Source organism: Lucilia cuprina, chromosome 2, assembly GCF_022045245.1.
Source record: "Lucilia cuprina isolate Lc7/37 chromosome 2, ASM2204524v1, whole genome shotgun sequence".
Taxonomy (NCBI): Eukaryota; Metazoa; Arthropoda; class Insecta; order Diptera; family Calliphoridae; genus Lucilia; species Lucilia cuprina.
Window position 1 is genome coordinate 59,015,649 of NC_060950.1, and position 19,789 is coordinate 59,035,437.

The 19,789-nt window shown below is 31.7% G+C and overlaps 1 protein-coding gene across 1 annotated transcript; it reads left to right on the forward strand.

Annotated features, from left to right (window-relative positions):
• Positions 1–3,307: 3,307 nt before the first annotated feature.
• Positions 3,308–9,448, forward strand: LOC111688669 (protein phosphatase PHLPP-like protein). Its single transcript, XM_046956717.1, has 3 exons — positions 3,308–4,078; positions 5,644–5,797; positions 6,588–9,448. Exons 1-3 carry the CDS (start codon positions 3,875–3,877, stop codon positions 9,131–9,133), a joined length of 2,904 nt encoding a protein of 967 aa, XP_046812673.1. The 5' UTR covers positions 3,308–3,874; the 3' UTR covers positions 9,134–9,448.
• Positions 9,449–19,789: the final 10,341 nt, after the last annotated feature.

Genomic DNA, 19,789 nt, shown 5'->3' on the forward strand with positions numbered 1-19,789 from the left:
ACATAGTCCTGCTGGCCACACGTAGTAGCAGATTATGTAGTTCTCTGGTTAGATCTCTTTTCAATCTAAGCAAGGACTATGCCAGGTAGTAGACTGTAAACACCAATTTGTAGTCCTGGCCGACTAGAGGTATTGGTAGCACCTACATAATCCCGGATTGTAATACACCAAGATGGGATTCCACCCCAGGGATAATATGCCAATTTGTAGTCCTGGCCGACTAGAGGTATTGGTAGCACCTACATAATCCCGGATTGTAATACACCAAGATGGGATCCCACCCCCAGGGATAATATGCCTAAGGGGTGGGGTGGGGTGGTGAGTAGTTAGGCAGTTGAAATTTTGCTTAAATATTATCTAATGTATCTTTTAGAAAAAGTCTTTAACGCTCATTACTGGCTTAGAAATACGAGTTCAGCGATGAAATGCGATATAAACCAGTATTGTTTATATCGCATTGGTCCTCTTCAGGAAATTACTTAGACGCTTATTACTGGCACATAAATCAGTTTTGTATGAGCACAAAATCTCTCTGCCAACTTTTGTATGGATCGTGATGGGGTCATGTTTTTAATTTGGTTCTCGTTGTGTCAAACGGATTTTGTATTCTATAGTATTCTTCAAGTTAACTTCCTAATGCTCCATGCCCTTTATGATAAGTAAAAACACTTTTTTATTACCGACTATAGAGATTCTAAGGCAACAAACTAATGTCATTACGAATCAGAATACCAATAAAAGAACATTGTCTTTCTACGCGACCGCAGTCTACGCTAACAGTAGAAATCAATTTAGAATTGGAGTCAAACTTAAGAACCTGACATGAAAGCAATAACTATTTCAAAAGATGTGATATGGATCCAGGAGTTTTTTATATGAAATTCTTTTTTTCTATGCGGAATATAAAAAACAACAACATAATTTCATTCTAATTCTTCTACTATTTTTTAAAGAGAACAAAAAATATTACAAATTGAGAGCCTGAAGGTTTTCGATCTTATGATAATGTGCTCTTATTTAAGTAACACTAAAAATAATAGTAAAATCGAAAGCTTGACTTTTTATTTGATTGCATCAAACAAACAGCAAAATGCAGAAAAAAATATAGTTTGTATATTAATTACGGAAATTAAAACTAAAGCCCCATAAACCTTGTTAAATATCTGTTATAAAAAAAACTTGCAGAGTTTCCCAACACTGCTTCAACTTAAAGCTAAAGTAAAGTAAATTTAAACAGAGATAATTGACAACTAGTACCTTGTAAAATTCATTGATAATCTCAACTCAATGTTATTTGAATGTACTCGTAATAACACAAAGAGTTATTTACTAGTATCTTAATGATTAAACAAGTGTAAGCAGATATTTAAAGGAGTAGTTTAATCGTTTTCAAATAATTGAATAAGACTGTAATATTCGGCTCTGCTGAATTCTTGGAAACTTCGGATCGTGCCTTTTGAAATATGTGGATTATTCTATTGATAGGATATAAACTAAATAATTGAGTTTTCGAAACCCCTATAGAACAGAGACTAGTTCAACACATACATATGTTCGTCAGCTAGTTTATTGAAAACCTATAAACTTGTCTGCTTAAAAACACCATGATGTGTTAAAAAAACAGTCAGTACGAATTTTATTACAGAAAAACAAAAAATACCAATCGCAAAACGCTAAGGTACCAAAAAGTCAAACTTAATTTCATGTTTCTAGGTTCTATATTATAGCAAATTCAAAAAATAACTTTTGTAGAACGAAAAAGTACTAAAAAGTCCTTTTTCGTAGGTTCTTACCTAGTCAAGGCCCTACATGCTAAATTTCATGTTTCTAAGTTCAATATTATAGAAAATGAAATTTAGCACGTCTAATCCAGACGCTACATAATTAATTTCATGTTTCTTAGTTTATTATTATAGAAAACTCAAAAAGTACCTTTTGAAAATCGAAAAAGCACCAAAAAGTTCCCTTTTATGGGTTCTCATCTAATTCCGAATCTACGTAATCAATTTCATGTCCCTTGGTTCAATATTATAAAATAGTCCAAAAATACCTTTTGAAATTCTCACCTAATTCAGACTCTACATACTTAATTCCATATTTCTAGGTTCAATAGTATCGAAAATTCAAAAAATAACTTTTGAAAAACGAAAAAGTACCAAAAAAGTTCCCTTTTATGGCTTTTAACGTAAGCAAGGCTCCACATACATAATTTCATGTTTCTAGCCAATAACAACTCACTAGTGCTGCTCTCGCTCTGTTTCTCTTGATCTGCCTTGTTTTTATAAACAAGAGTACAATAACAAAATTTAAAATTTGATAAAATTTTCAGACGTGGTCTCGGATTTTTACTCTTATCTTCGTTATTTATGGACCGATTGGACTGATTTAAAATAGCGTTCTATTCGATCGTATTTCCAATAGAATTATTGAAAGTTCGGATCTCGCAGATATCTGGGGTTTTCTGAAAACTGATTTCAACATACACACAGACAGACAGACGGACATGGCTAAGTACTTTCTATAAGTATCCAGAATATATATATACTTTATAGGGTCGAAAATTATATTATAGAATTAACAAACGGAATGACAAACTTATAGATACCCTTCTCACAAGGTTGAAGGGTATAAAAACTATGGACTTCTCTATTGACTAATCTATGAACTAGTATTTTGACAAGTCTATAAACTAGTATATTGACTAGTCTATGCTCCAGTCTATAGATATGTTTATGGATTAGTTTTTTGAAAAGTCAGTGAAAATATAAGATTTATTGACAAGTATATTGACTAGTCTATGATTTTGGATATTGACTATGATCCATGAACTAGTCCATTGACTATTTTATTGACTTGTTGATGCAGTATTCTTTGGGCTAGCATACGGAGAGGTTATTGACTTCTCTTTTAAAAAGTCTAATGACTAGACCATGAACTTGATTGACTTGCCTTTGAATTAGTCTATGCACAAGTATATTGACTATCGACTAGCCTATTGATTATTCTATTGTCATGTCTTAAGACTAGTCTGTTGGACTAGTCTATTGACTTGTATATGAACTAGTCTATGGACTTGCATATGACCTAGTCAACTGACTAGTAAATGGACTTAAACCAAATTTAAAATATATGTAATTGTAATACTTTTAAAACTCTGTTGCTATTAGACCATAAAACACTTGCTCAACACACGATCTCCTGTTTTACAAAGAAGAGAGGAATTTTTGAATACGCTGCTTAATAACAAACCAGTGGAATTGAGAATATCAAAGTACTGACGGCTACAACAGGTGTTAGGTACTTGTAAAGGTGGTAGCGGTAGAAATACAGCTCTTGGCAGTGGAAGTAGAGTTGTTGGAGTTGGTGGTGGTTTTTAAGTTAGCAGTAGATGGGCTAGAAGAAATAACTTCTTACCAACAAAATATACAAGTGACTGAAAAAATCTCTGAGGCGTAACATGTTGCTTTTGAAAATGTTTAGTTTTGAATTGACTGCGTAATGCTTAAGACGGTTTAATAAAAATTTAATAAAAGAAAAAAAGTGAAATATTAAAACGTTAATGAAAAAAGTATAAAAAAATCTGTTATTTTAAAGAAAGAATTTCCAAAAAGTGTTATAATTGCAAGGAAATTTTAAAAGAAATAAAATTAATAACAAAAAATTTTCAATTTCTCAATTTAAAAAAATATATATTTAAAAATTGTGTTAAATCTACATTTAGTATAATTAAAAATGCATAAAGTTCACTTATATATGGCTAAATTGTTCATGCATGACAAAGATCTTGCGCAAAACACTTTATAACCGTTAAAAAATAGAAGAGACGTCCAACAAGTAACAATCCAATCCATCAACAACAACATCAATCCACAATATGATTAAAGCTACGAAAATTTTAAAAAAACCTTCAGCTGATTTTTATAAATCAAAATTAAAAATGAAAACTAATGAAAAACTTGATCAACAGCAACAACCTGTAAATGGATCCAGTGATTCTTCTGATCAACAGCAACCTTTGAAAAGTTTTAGTTTAAAAGGAAATCAATTAAGTGGCAGTATATTAATTGGAAATTATAATGTAAGATTTAAGAAAGAAAAAAAAAAACAAAACTATAAAATATTTTCATACACATAAGTATTAGAGAAGTTTATAAACAAATTGGGAAAAAGTAAATATAATATTCTATTAACTGAACTAAATAAACGTTTTTTTTTAAGATTTTTATCATTTAAAAACGTTATATACTATTGTTTCAATGTTGCCAGATTGCTTTCTTATGAAAAGTCGGATACATACATATGCTTGGTGTTGAAAATTGGATTAGATCATAGAACAGAAAAAACAACCGTATCACATACATAAATAGTTGGAAACGGTAAAAAAATCGTCTTGAACTATTGGCGATATCGCAAAGAATTTTACATAGCTGAGATATTTTGGACTTGATTCACAATTACCTGATTTCTAGATAGTACCCTATCGGGTCTATAAAATCGATAAAAATATATGTATTTAGGATCCGAACAACTATGTGTGAAGGTATATATTTATCTATTGACAGGTCAATAGACTAGTATACTGGCTAGGCTATGGACTTGCCAATAGTTCTCCAATATATAGACTAGTCTATGTACAAGTCTACGGTCTACTCTATAGAAAAGTCTGTGAAATAGGCTATTGACTAGTTAATAGACTAGGGTCTGTTGATAAACTAGCCTAAACTAGTCTAATGACTAATCTATGGAGTAGTCTTGTGACTAGTATATGATTTAGACTATTGACCAATCTATGGACTATTGACTACTTTATTAACTGGTCTATGCACTAATCTGCCGAATGGTCTATGAACTGTTTGGATTTGAAAATGAATTTATGTGGGGATTGAATGTACCGATGAAAAATAAATATACACGTCTGGTACCAAATTGACACGTTGTCAAGTACATACAGACGTACGACAACCCTATGCATTGTTAACGTCGTAATATAAATTTTATGCACATTCGTAGCTTACAACGTTTTTTAACTTTCAGACTATGGATGTGTAAAGCATTTAGATTGCGACAACGAACTGTTGCAATATTGATAACTTTGCGTTGTCAATATTACATAGTATTGTCGTAAGTATGTATACACTTGACAACGAATGTTTTAAAACATTTTTGTGTTGATATGGAACCAGGCGTGTATATATTTTTTTACTCATTGAGAAATATTTCTCTGACACCCAACAAAGTATATGTAAATATTTTTATTCCTTATGAAATTCTGAGTCGATTTAACTACATATGTATGTCCGTCCATCAAGTATTTGAAAGGTGTGAACTAATTTTAAAAAAATCCCATAAAATGTTTGCAAATTCTATTGGTCCATCTATATGTGGCAACGCCATCGTTTTCGTTTCCCTTAAAAAAAACTCTATTATGTAATTTTTATTGTGCGCAAGCGTATAGACAGACGTTTTTCTGTAAACTCATAAGTACCTTCAAAAGCTCTCTCCATAAGAGTACATTTTTTGTAATTTTTAATAGAAGTATGCAATGTATGATCATAACTACTTCTGTTATTATCATACATTTATGATTTATTACTATTGTTGTTTGTTCTTTAAATTTTTTTCTTCTTCTTCTCTTTAACGAAGTATTTGACCCAATTGGAGGTGAGTGAAAACGAAATGGAAGTTTTGGATTTAAGTTCTTTGGCACAATTGGAGACCTTAAAGTGCAGTCATAATAAATTGTTGGAATTAATGTTGAATGGCAGTAATATAACATCATTGATTGCCGATTCTAATTGTAAGTATTGTTAAGTGTTTAAATGGAACGTGATAGAATTTTGTGTTTTAATGTGGAACTTAAAAGTTGTGCAAATTAAATATATATATATTAGAATATAGACTAGACTAGTCTATATAGACAATACATGTTAGACCATTGACTAGACTAAAGTCTAAACTATAGACTAGACTATAGATTAGACTACAGACTAGACTATAGATTAGAATATAGACTAGACTATAGACTAGACTATAGACTAGACTATAGACTAGACTATAGACTAGACTATAAACTAGACTATAGACTAGACTATAAACTAGACTATAGACTAGACTATAGACTAGACTATAGACTAGACTATAGACTAGACTATAGACTAGACTATAGACTAGACTATAGACTAGACTATAGACTAGACTATAGACAACACTATAAAGTAGACTATAGACTAGACTATAGACTAGACTATAGACTACACTATAGACTAGAATATAGACTAGACTATAGACTAGACTTTAACCTAGACTATAGACTAGACTATAACCTAGACTATAGACTAGACTATAGATTACACTATAGACTACAATATATACTAGACTATAGACTACACTATAGACTACACTATAAACTAGATTATAGATTAGACTATAGACTACACTATAGACTAGAATATAGACTAGAATATAGACTAGACTATAGGCTAGATTATAGACAAGATTGCAGACTAGACTACATACTAGACTTTAGATTAGTCTATATTATTATTCTTTAATAAATCGTTTTAATACCAATTCCTACCTCTTTTCAGGTCTTCATTCCATTAAAATATCACCTATTCCCAGTAAAATATATCATGTCGATATATCAAACAACTATTTCACCGAATTACCCAAATGGCTCAATGAGTGTGAAATGTTGGAAACGCTCAATGCTTCTCACAATCAATTACAAAAAGTAACTGAATTTCTGCTCACAAGTAAAACGAAAAAATTACGTGATCTTAATTTCGCCTACAACAATTTGAGGATTGTTGAAAGATTACCGGAACGTTTTGAATTACTGGAGAAGCTACAGTTGCAAAGTAATGAAATACAACTATTAACCGACAATTTATTTGCCATAACACGACAATCGTTGAAATATTTAAATCTGTCCTGTAATAAATTACAAATTTTACCTCCGGTGGTAGAGGAGTGGACGGAACAAGAATTTGTGCTGGAAAGATTGTTTGTGACCAGTAACAATTTAGATGATCGCATATTTGAGGTTTTAAAACAAGCCAAGCATTTAAAGATTTTATATGCTGCTTACAATAAGATTACTGGAATAATGGATGACTGTTTAAAGGAATTAAAGGATCTGGAGGAGTTAATGTTGTCGGGCAATTTATTGCAACAATTGCCCGATAGTGTTTGCAATTTGAGACAATTGCAGGTTTTAAGGGTCCACTCAAATCTATTGCTGTTTACACCGCCCTTAAGCAAATTAACTTCTTTAAAGGTCTTGGACTTGGCACATAATCATTTAGATCATTTGGACTTGATAAGTGTAGTACCTCAAAATCTTAAATATTTGGATTTATCTTGTAATCTACAACTTCAGGTCGATGAAAGACAAGTGCAAATGTGTCGTACTCAAAGAAAATGGAGCTTGGTGGATGTATCGGGTAAAAATCGTATAAATTTACCCACGAGAAAAGCAGAGGGTCATCAAAAAGAAACTTGTGCTGCAAATCAGCAAACACATAAACCACCCTGGTTGTTGGGGTTTTCGGAGACTCCGGGAAAATGTCGTAAACTTTTGGTTACCCAACTGAGAGAATGTAAATTTCGTAATGATGAGGCTTTACTAGGCATGTTTGTTAGTACATCCTCACATGTCTCAGCAGCTTCGAAAATGGCACAAATGATGCCCAAATTACTGCAGCAAGAGAGATGTGTTAAAGAGAATATGGGAGAGTATATGAAATATACACTGTTGGCGGCTCAGCAAAAGTTAAGCGATCAACCTTTAGTGGCCGCCATATTATGTCATATTTCCAGAGAAAATACTCGACTCAAAGATATGGTGAGACCCCAGAAAACAAAACGTTATATACTGAGAGTAGCCAGCATAGGTAATGCGGGAGCTTATTTGATTAGAAGAACTAGTAATGTGGAACTGGTTTCAAAACAAAATAACTCCTATTTGAAAATGCCTTCATCTGCTCTTAGTCTTAAAGATCCTTGTATTGCCGAGTGTGTGCTGGGAAACGATGATGAATATTTGATTATTTGCAATCAAGGCATATGGTCCGTTTTAGATGTCGATCGTATGGCTCGTGAAATACGTAAAGAGGAAAATGTGGTTTTGGCCGCCAAGCGAGTGCAAGATATTGCCCAAAGTTTTGGTTCCAATGAAAATCTTAGTGTAATCGTTATAAGATTCAAAAATATTGGCACAGATGTGGACTATCTAATAAAAGAACTTAAACAGACTGTGCGCCGAAAACCTCAAACATTGACAAGTAATTCGGCTTTACTGCCGAATGTCTGCAAACGGGCGTGTTGTGATCGTAATACAAATTGTCGTCATCGTTTGGGTTCTACACGTCAATTTGCTGCTATAGCAGCTCGAGGAAGTGATCGTTCTTCGCCCAGTGGTCAAAGTGATCAAGCTTTAAGTCTAGTAAATCATAAGACAGACACTGACAATGAATATATTTTAGCTCATGCCAGAGTTTTAGAAGAAACCACCGAAATGGAAATGTTAGATGAAACCGATTCAGTTTTATCCGAGGAACAATTTAAATGTTGGGAATATATGTTGGAACAAAATACCCAATTACTTTTTGACAAAGAACTGAATACCATATCTAAATCGTTTACCAAAAATCGTAATTCTGAACGTAAATCTACAAATCGTTCTCCGGTCGAACGTTATGATTACAAATCGAATTTATTGAAATCGAATACTCAAAAATTCATTTCCACCAGTTCTCCACAATTACTCTATTCGGAAGTTAAGAAACCCTCTATAACACACAATCACAACCATCAGCCCACCTCTCAGCAGCAACAAGTTTCGTTTCTTTCAAAACATTTCGGTAGTTCACGTTCATTCGGTGCTGCTTATAATTTATTTTCCGATGCTAAAAGTCGTGACTCCTTGGCCAGTGCTGTGGGCTATTCAAAATTGGGTGGCGGTCCAAATGCTGCATATTTCGGCTCATTGCAACGTTTAATGCCATACAATTTGGAATATGATTTTGCTGTTACCCAGGAACGTTCATTTTTGGATGAGGACGATGATGACTTGGATGAGCATGAGCATCGTATGCGTAAATATTGGGGTGTTGCCACTACAGAGTTGTAATTATTATTAGTAGGGATTCTTTTGTGTAAATAAAAAATTTAATGTTCGTTTAATATAACTTTAAGGAAGATGTTAAAATTAAATTTGAAAACAATCAACAAATTCATAAAATAGAAGAATGTAAAACAATATTTAACAAAAATTAAGTAGCTTTCATAAAAATTTTAAAAATTGATTGCTTTTCTTCTTTTTGAATTCGGGCATTAAACTAAAAGTAGATGTTTATTTTACAAAAACAAATTTTGTTTTTCATCATTAATATGTAATTTATATATGAGTAAGATTAAAATAAGAATAAATATGTAAGAAAATAATCTTCAATTCAATAATTTAATTCTCTTTATTTCTTCTTACCACCAGATTAAAGCAAGTATTCGATCGACCATTGATTATCCATTAAAATATAATTACAAATTATATTCTAATCTGATTTACGATGACCATACGCCCGCTATAGTGTAGCAGATCATAGTCTCTGTTCGGAATCCAATACTCAACCTCCAGACTGACAAGTTAATACAATACTATTTAGTCTACAGGGGCAACTTTATATAAAATTTGTATTTCTTTCTATTATGAATATTTGAGTCAAAATTTGCCCTTAATGGCTGGTAATATTTTATCCTAAGGTTAAATTTGCCGTTTTTTTTTCAAAAATTTTAACCGAGAGAATATCTACTGGTTCAAGTATCATTAAATCCTACACCACTATAATGGGGAGGGTATTATGTGTTTGTGCTGATGTGTGTAACACCAAAACATATTGGTCCTACACCTACCTTAAAGCTCAGCTCAGAATCAATTTGCGATCTGTAGCATGCACACTCATTGTTTTGGCTCTATCTCCTCCAGTTTTAAAATGAAAGGACTTTTATGTTTTCACTCAAAACATGGATATTTGATGGCAATAAAAGTGATCACAGATTATCGCTGTTTTGGTTCTATCTGTTTTAGTTTCCAAAATAAATAGACATTTATGTTTTCACTCAAAACTCGGATATTTGGTGGAAATAAAAGTGATCACAGATTATCGTTGTTTTGGCTCTATCTCTTCTAGTTTTCAAAATAAATGGACTTTTATGTTTTCACTCAAAACTCGGATATTTGGTGGAAATAAAAGTGATAACAGATTATCATTGTTTTGGCTCTTTCTTTTCTAGTTTCCAAAATAAATGGACTTTTATGTTTTCACTCAAAATATGGATATTTGGTGGAAATAAAACTGATCACAGATTATCGTTATTGGGGCTATATCTCTTCTAGTTTCCACAATAAACGGACTTTTATGTTTTCACTCAAAATATGGATATTTGGTGGAAATAATAGTGATCACAGATTATCGTTGTTTTGGCTCTATCTCTTCTAGTTTTCAAAATAAATGGACTTTTATGTTTTCACTCAAAACATGGATATTTGGTGGAAATAATAGTGATCACAGATTATCGTTGTTTTGGCTCTATCTCTTCTAGTTTCCAAGATAAATGGACTTTTATATTTTCACTCAAAACATGGATATTTGGTGGAAATAAAAGTGATCACAGATTATAGCTGTTTTGGCTTTTCTTCTACTTTTCAAAATAAATAGATTTTTGTGTTTTCACTCAAAATATGGATATTTGGTGGAAATAAAACTGATCACAGATTATCGTTGTTTTGGCTCTTTCTCTTCTAGTTTCCAAAATAAATGGACTTTTATATATTCACTCAAAACACGGATATTTGGTGGAATTAATAATGATCACGGATTGTCGTTGTTTTGGCTCTATCTCTTCTAGTTTCCAAAATAAATAGACTTTTATATTTTCACTCAAAACATGGATATTTGGTGGAAATAAAAGTGATCACAGATTATAGCTGTTTTGGCTTTTCTTCTACTTTTCAAAATAAATAGATTTTTGTGTTTTCACTCAAAACATGGATATTTGGTGGATATAATAGTTTTGGCTCTATCTCTTCTAGTTTCCAAGATAAATGGACTTTTATATTTTCACTCAAAACATGGATATTTGGTGGTAATATTAGTTATCACAGATTATCGTTGTTTTGGCTCTATCTCTTCTAGTTTCCAAAATAAATGGACTTTTATGTTTTCACTCAAAACATGGATATCTGGTGGAAGTAAAAGTGATCACAGATTATCGCTGTTTTGGCTCTATCTCTTCTAGTTTCAAAAATAAATGGACTTTTATGTTTTCACCCAAAACATGGATATTTGGTGGAAATAATAGTGATCACAGATTATCGTTGTTTTAGCTCTATCTCTTCTAGTTTCCAAAATAAATGGACTTTTATATTTTCACTTCACATGGATATTTGGTGGAAATAATAGTGATCACAGATTATCGTTGTTTTGGCTCTATCTCTTCTAGTTTCCAAAATAAATAGACTTTTATGTTTTCCCTCAAAAAATGGATATTTGATGAAAATAAATGTGATTACGTATTATCGTTGTTTTGGCTCTATCTCTTCTAGTTTCCAAAATAAATGGACTTTTATGTTTTCACTCAAAATATGGATATTTGGTGGAAATAATAGTGATCACAGATTACCGTTGTTTTGGCTCTATCTTTTCTAGTTTTCAAAATAAATGGACTTTTATGTTTTCACTTAAAATATGGATATTTGGTGGAAATAAAACTGATCACAGATTATCGTTGTTTGGGCTCTATCTCTTCTAGTTTCCAAAATAAATGGACTTTTATGTTTTCACTCAAAACATGGATATTTGGTGGAAATAATAGTGATCGCAGATTATCGTTGTTTTGGCTCTATCTCCTCTAGTTTCCAAAATAAATGGACTTTTATGTTTTCACTCATAACATACATATTTGGTGGAAATAATAGTGATCACGGATTATCCTTGTTTTGGCTCTATCTCTTCTAGATTTCAAAATAAATGGACTTTTATGTTTTCACTCAAAACATGGATATTTGGTGGAAATGATAGTGATCACAGATTATCGTTGTTTTGGCTCTATCTCTTCTAGTTTCCAAAATAAATGGACTTTTATATTTTCACTCAAAACGTGAATATTTGGTGGAAATAATAGTGATCACAGATTATCGTTGTTTTGGCTCTATCTCTTCTAGTTTACAAAATAAATGGACTTTTATATTTTCACTCAAAATATCGATATTTGGTGGAAATAATAGTGATTACAGATTATCGTTGTTTTGGCTCTATCTCTTCTAGTTTCCAAAATAAATGGACTTTTATATTTTCACTCAAAACATGGATGTTTGGTGAAAAAATAATAGTGATCACAGATTATCGTTTTTTTGGCTCTATCTCTTCTAGTTTTCAAAATAAATGGACTTTTATATTTTCACTCAAAACATGGATATTTGGTGGAAATAATAGTGATCACGGATTATCGTTGTTTTAGCTCTATCTCTTCTAGTTTCCAAAATAAATGGACTTTTATGTTTTCACTCAAAATATCGATATTTGGTGGAAATAATAGTGATCACAGATTATCGTTGTTTTGGCTCTGTCTCTTCTAGTTTCCAAAATAAATGGACTTTTATATTTTCACTCAAAACATGGATATTTGGTGGAAATAAAACTGATCACAGATTATCGTTGTTTTGGCTCATCTCTTCTAGTTTCTAAAATAAAAGGACTTTTATATTTTCACTCAAAACTTGGATGTTTGTTGGAAATAATAGTGATCACAGATTATCGTTGTTTTGGCTCTATCTCTTCTAGTTTTCAAAATAAATGGACTTTTATGTTTTCACTCAAAATATCGATATTTGGTTTAAATAAAAGTGATCACGGTTTATCGTTGTTTTTGCTCTATCTCTTCTAGTTTCCAAAATAAATTACTTTAATGTTTTCGCTCAAAACATGGGTATTTGGTGAAAATAATAATGATCACAGATTATCGTTGTTTTGGCTCTATCTCTTCTAGTTTCCAAAATAAATGGACTTTTATGTTTTCGCTCAAAACATGGATGTTTTGTGGAAATAATAGCGATCACAGATTATCGTTGTTTTGGCTCTATCTCTTCTAGTTTCCAAAATAAATGGACTTTTATGTTTTCACTCAAAACATGGATATTTGGTGGAAATAATAGTGATCACGGATTAACCTTGTTTTGGCTCTATCTCTTCTAGTTTCCAAAATAAATAGGCTTTTATGTTTTCACACAAAACTCGGTTATTTGATGGAAATAATAGTGATCACAGATTATCGTTGTTTTGGCTCTATCTCTTCTAGTTTCCAAGATAAATGGACTTTTATATTTTCACTCAAAACATGGATGTTTGTTGGAAATAATAGTGATCACGGATTATCGTTTTTTTGGCTCTATATCTTCTAATTTCCAAAATAAATGGACTTTTATATTTTCACTCAAAACATGGATATTTGGTGGAATTAATAATGATCACGGATTATCGTTGTTTTGGCTCTATCTCTTCTAGTTTCCAAAATAAATGGACTTTTATATTTTCACTCAAAATATGGATGTTTGGTGGAAATAATAGTGATTACAGATTATCGCTGTTTTGGCTCTATATCTTCTAGTTTCCAAAATCAATGGACATTTATATTTTCTTTCAAAACATGGATATTTGGTGGAAATAATAGTGATCACGGATTATCGTTGTTTTGGCTCTATCTCTTCTAGTTTCCAAAATCAATGGACATTTATATTTTCTTTCAAAACATGGATATTTGGTGAAAATAATAGTGATCACAGATTATCGCTGTTTTGGCTCTATATCTTCTAATTTCCAAAATAAATGGACTTTTATATTTTCACACAAAACTCGGATATTTGGTGGAAATAAAAGTGATCACGGATTATCGCTGTTTTGGCTCTATCTCTTCTAGTTTCCAAAATAAATGGACTTTTATGTTTTCACTCAAAACATGAATATTTAGTGGAAATAATAGTGATCACAGATTATCGTTGTTTTGGCTCTATCTCTTCTAGTTTCCAAAATAAATGGACTTTTATGTTTTCGCTCAAAATATGGATATTTGGTGGAAATAAAAGTGATTACAGTTTATCGTTGTTTTGGCTCTATCTCTTCTAATTTCCAAAATAAATTGACTTTTACGTTTTCACTCAAAACATTTGGGATCTATTTCTTCTAGTTTTCAAAATAAATGGACTTTTATGTTTTCACTCAAAACATGGATATTTGGTATAAATAAAAGTGATCACGTGTTATCGCTGTTTTGGCTCTATCACTTCCAGTTTTCAAAATAAATGGACTTTTATGTTTTCACTCATTGTTTTGGCTCTATCTGTTCTAATTTCCAAAATAAATATACTTTTATGTTTTCACTCAAAATATGGATATTTGGTGGAAATAAAAGTGAACACAGATTATCGTTGTTTTGGCTCTATCTCTTCTAGTTTCCAAAATTAATGGACTTTTATGTTTTCACTCAAAATATCGATATTTGGTGGAAATAAAAGTGATCACAGATTATCGTTGTTTTGGCTCTATCTCTTCGTTTACTAAAAACATGGATGAAATAAAAGTGATCGCGGATTATCATTGTTTTGGCTCTATCTCTTCTAGTTTCAAAAATAAATAGACTTTTATGTTTTCACCCAAAACATGGATATTTGGTGGAAATAAAGGAGATCACAGATTATCGTTGTTTTGGCTCTATCTCTTCTAGTTTCTAAAATAAATGGACTTTTATATTTTCACTCAAAACATGGATATTTGATGGAAATAAAAGTGATCACAGATTATGGTTGTTTTGACTCTATCTCTTTAAGAGTGATCACAGATTGTCGTTATTTTGGCTCTATCTCTTCTAGTTTCCAAAATAAACGGACTTTTATGTTTTCACTCAAAACATGGATATTTGGTGGAAATAAAAGTAATCACAGATTATCGTTGTTTTGGTTCTATCTCTTCTAGTTTCAAAAATAAATAGACTTTTATGTTTTCACCCAAAACATGGATATTTGGTGGAAATAATAGTGATCACGGATTATCGTTGTTTTGGCTCTATCTTTTCTAGTTTCCAAAATAAATGGAGTTTTATGTTCTCACTCAAAACATGGAAATTTGGTGGAAATAAAAGTGATCACAGATTATCGTTGTTTTGGCTCTAACTCTTTCAGTTTCCAAAATAAATGGACTTTTGAGTTTCGACTCAAAACATGGATATTTGGATATTAGTTTCCAAAAATGGATATTAGTTTGCAAAATAAATGGACTTTTATGTTTTCTTTTCGCTTTAAACATAGACTTTTGGTGGAAATGTCTCTTCTAGTTTCCAAAATAAATGGACTTTTATGTTTTGACTCAAAACATGGATTTTGTTTTCGTTTGTATTTTTTAGATATTTGGTGGAAATAAAAGTGATCACAGATTATCGTTGTTTCGGCTCTATCTCTTCTAGTTTGCAAAAGAAATGGAATTTTATGTTTTCACACAAAACATGGATATTTGGTAGAAATAAAAGTGAGCAAAGATTATTGTTCTTTTGGCTCTATGTCTTCTAGTTTCCAAAATAAATGGACTTTTCTATTTTCACTGAAAACATGGATATCTGTTGGACATAAAAGTGGTTACAGATTTTTTTGATTTTTGGTGAGAAATAAAGATGATCACAGATTATCATTGTTTGCACTCTATCTTTGTTGAGAAATACTCGGACTAACCGTTTAAAAGTTACAGATATATTTCCCTGTATATTTTCTATAACACTATAGTTTATTGGTTGATTTCAAGTGTTTTAATTGTTATATATAATTTAAAATTTTCGATTATATCTAATCTTTTATATTAACGTACAACTTTACATGAAACTTATGTTGTTTATATTTTCTAAGTGTAGAAAAATACGGTCGGACATAAATCAATAACAAAGTGAAAATAAATAATAAAATCGCACATTAAATATGTATAAAATCGAGTCAGTCCTAAGTTTAAGTACATATAAACATACAAACAAACATAGTTAAGTATATAAATAAATATACATAGATACATTTTTACATACTTATGTATGCACATACATATGTAGGTTTGTGTGTGTGGGTATTTGTTATAAAGTGAAAGGAAAAATACATTAAAATTTTCCCCAAAAAAAACAACAACAACAGCAACAAATATGATAAAATTGGCAAAAAGAACAACAAAACCGAAACATACATTAAAAACAGATTTTCAAGCTAAATCTGCAACATTAAAAGTTGAAAGGAAATGTGAAATATTATTGAAGGATAACTCAACTTTACACAAGTCTCGTGTATAAAATAAATGAATAAACTTTGTTTTTATTTTTGAAAAATAAAATAAATGCGTTTAGTTAGAAAAATAAAAACATCAAGATAAATAATGGTCATAATGGAACAACAGCAACAACAACAATAAGCAAAACAGATTCCGCTAAAGGCTGAATATAATTTAAAGGGTGAGGGTGAACAGGTTAAGCAGAGAGGGGAAGTAAATAAGTTATTGGAATATTTATAAAGAAAATTGTTAAGCGCAGGCGCTGGAATTTTCAAAATTTTAAGCAGAAAAGGAAAAACAATTGTGTTGTTAAACTCACACACATACACACGTAAGTGATAAGATTAAAAAAGGGGTTGGGTTGTTGTACAGATTTCCAGTGTGCAGAAAAAATTGGGCGGAGTTAAATTGTATTTGTCTTTTTTTTATTATTATTATTCTTTGATTGTCTATAAGAGAGTTAGTTGTCAATTTTTTCCAGTGTTAATGTATATGTGTGTGCGAGTTTCCTTTTATGATTTTGTTTTTTTATATTCTTAAGTTAAATTCAACTTTGGGATCTAATGGGGGTAACTTGAACATGAATATGTTGGCTGTTGTTGTATTTATTGTGGATTGGTAAGTGTATGTGTGCGTGTGTGCGTTTAAAAACCAACTACTGTTGACTTGGGAATAAGGTGTCACAGTCTCGGCCACCAATACTTTACAACAACAGCAACATTACAAGAAAAGAAATGTTTTAAAAAAAATACAAGAATTGAAAAAAAAAACAAACACTTAGATAACCCTACATACAACCTACAACGAAATATTCGTAAAGCTAAAAGGGAACAAAAAATAAATCCCCTTTTGAAAATAAAGAAGAGACTTAAAATATTCTTGTTTTTTTTTTTATAAAATGTTTTCATATTTTTGCAACTAAAAAGAAAAAATATTGAATTGTAAACTTTTACAGCAGTTTTGTAAGAGTATTGACTGAGCTCGTATTTTTTGTGTTTACATTAATACCCACACACACTTATAAACATAGTTGACAAAAAAGTTAAATTCGTAAGTTTAAAAACATAAATTTTTTTCTTGTTAAACAAATGAGAACATTTTCAACTTTAAGCACTGTGGTTAGAAAGGAATTTCTCTTTTTATGGTTAACCAAAGCAAAATAAATGTGATTTCTATTATTTTTAAAATTTAAAATCGGATCATATACATAAAATTAGGTTAGGTTGATAGGAGAATGTATACTACATCAGATCCAAAGAAACACAGCTAGTCCAATATGGGGACTGTTGGGTGCTCCTTTTTATGAAAAAAAATGTTCATTGAATTATTACTTTTCAATGCTCAGAAACTTAGTTTTCTGGACATAATTCCTAAGAATTTTCCAATCAATGTTAGTGAGGAATGTTATTTCAGGAATAACAATACATGGATTTGATTTCGAAATTAGTAGCATTGTCATCTTCAAATAGAATTCTCAATACGGAGGTTCACACTACGCGTCTTCGCGTCAAAGGATTACGCGCTTTTTATACCTATTTCGCGTTCTACGCTTCAAGTTGTATGCTACGCTTTTTAAGTGCAGATTTTTTGTTTTATTAAAAAAAAAACTTCGCGTTTTTCATCATTAAACTCATCTTAATTTATTTAAATTAATAAATACATATTAAATAAAGAATATAAAATGTCAAAATCAGGCATTCTACGCTTTTGTGCTTGTAACTTTTAGCATATAAATACATTGATTCGCCATTTTTTGACAGACGTATAGTAAGCGAGAAAGCGTAAAATTCGTGGTGTGGACCTCCAACTTTACCATTACACTAACCTCAGACTTCCTCATTTTAAAAATATTTTTTTATCTTGCTCTCATCTCACCTTATAGGATCTTTGTGGTTCTGCCCACCGTTTCATTACTGCAACAGGCTTTCTGGGATTGGGATCATTGTTTTAATTCAGCTTTAGTTGCGTTTAATGGTTTTGTGTTCTTTAGGTTAACCTCGAGCTCCATTTCCATTTAAAGCTATTACATTCGTCCTTTCGTTGCCGTCTACTCCCGAGTGAACAGGTACCAATATGATATAAACCTCTGGGAGAATATTAAGTTAAAGGTTTCTTACAACAGGTCTTGGACTTCATTATATCAGCTGATATCACCCTTATTGCGCCATATTTATTCTGATTCAATTTGCACATTCCGTTATTGCCTGTACTTCTGCTTGGAAGCTTGTTTTATGATTAGGCAAGCGGTGCTATATTTCTATTTCTGGGCATTCAATATAGAACCACAGGCCTAATTTAGGTCTTTCGTGAAGTAACGGATTCTTGCTGGTATTTGCTCTAATATTCCACCTGCACACGACATTCTATCTGGGATCAGCGTTTCAAAGTTTCCGACATATTCTGTGTTTTGTGTGAGATCAGACAGGTCCGAAGATTGTATATAACCTTTCATTGTGTTCAGTTTACATTGATGACGCGTGGTAACAGCTTTTGGCCAGTTCACCTAAAGTAATGGGCCGTTCTACTGCCGTTCTGAGCCGTTCTACTACGAACCCGCCAGACTGGTTCGAACCTAGAATAACGTGAATTGTACATGGCTATTCAGACCAGAAGATCATCATTGAACAAGTTTGACAGCTTGACAGGAGACTTAATCTTAGAAACAAAAGTTGTCTAGGGCTGGATATTGAGCACGATATATTGATTCTGTCTAGAATTGATTGATGTAATTTAAGTCGATTAAAAGCCTCCTTAGGACCTTAGTGGAGGATAGATTTAGACAAACCTGTCTGTGTATGATGTCGTGTAATTCATATGATCCAAAGAGTTAGGGAGGTTCTGAAACTGAGCAAAGTATTAATCAGTCGAAAATGTATTTAGGTCATTGAGAAGAACCATGACAAGAACATGAATATCTAAGTGCTTTACGTAAACTGTTACCGTGTTTCCCTCATTCAACAGTGTTTTTTGTTACCCATAGGGTGAGCCTTCTTGTGTATCTTCACGAACGTGGTAATTTTTGTTAATTGTTCTGCCGGTACAATCACTTTGCTCAAGTACATGAGCTATTTAATCTTCATCACTGCTGTCCTGTTGCTTAACTTTCGAGATGCTCAAACACACATCCGTTTATAACCACGCAAATGGGATGACCTCCGTTGAGTCGGCAGCAGCACTTAGAAACGTATTCAATCATCACCAATCCCATGATACCAGATATGTCAAATCATTCCAAGGAAAGTCCAGAAAGGATTACCATCTGTTTAAAGTCACGACAGACCGACCGGAATGCAATCACACCAAGATGGGGCCACTCATCAAGATAGGATAAGATTAGAATGATTACAACATATTGTTCAATAATCTGGTGTTTTTTGTACAAAGTACCGTTTGAAACTTACAGAAATATGAGGATTCTTTTACATCCGAATAGCTCTAAT

Coding starts and splice junctions, on each gene's coding strand:
- LOC111688669 (XM_046956717.1), top strand. CDS start 3,875: ATGATTAAAGCTACGAAAATTTTAAAAAAACCTTCAGCTGATTTTTAT. Junction 4,079..5,643: donor TATTAATTGGAAATTATAAT/GTAAGATTTAAG, acceptor TCTTTAACGAAG/TATTTGACCCAATTGGAGGT. Junction 5,798..6,587: donor ATTGATTGCCGATTCTAATT/GTAAGTATTGTT, acceptor ACCTCTTTTCAG/GTCTTCATTCCATTAAAATA.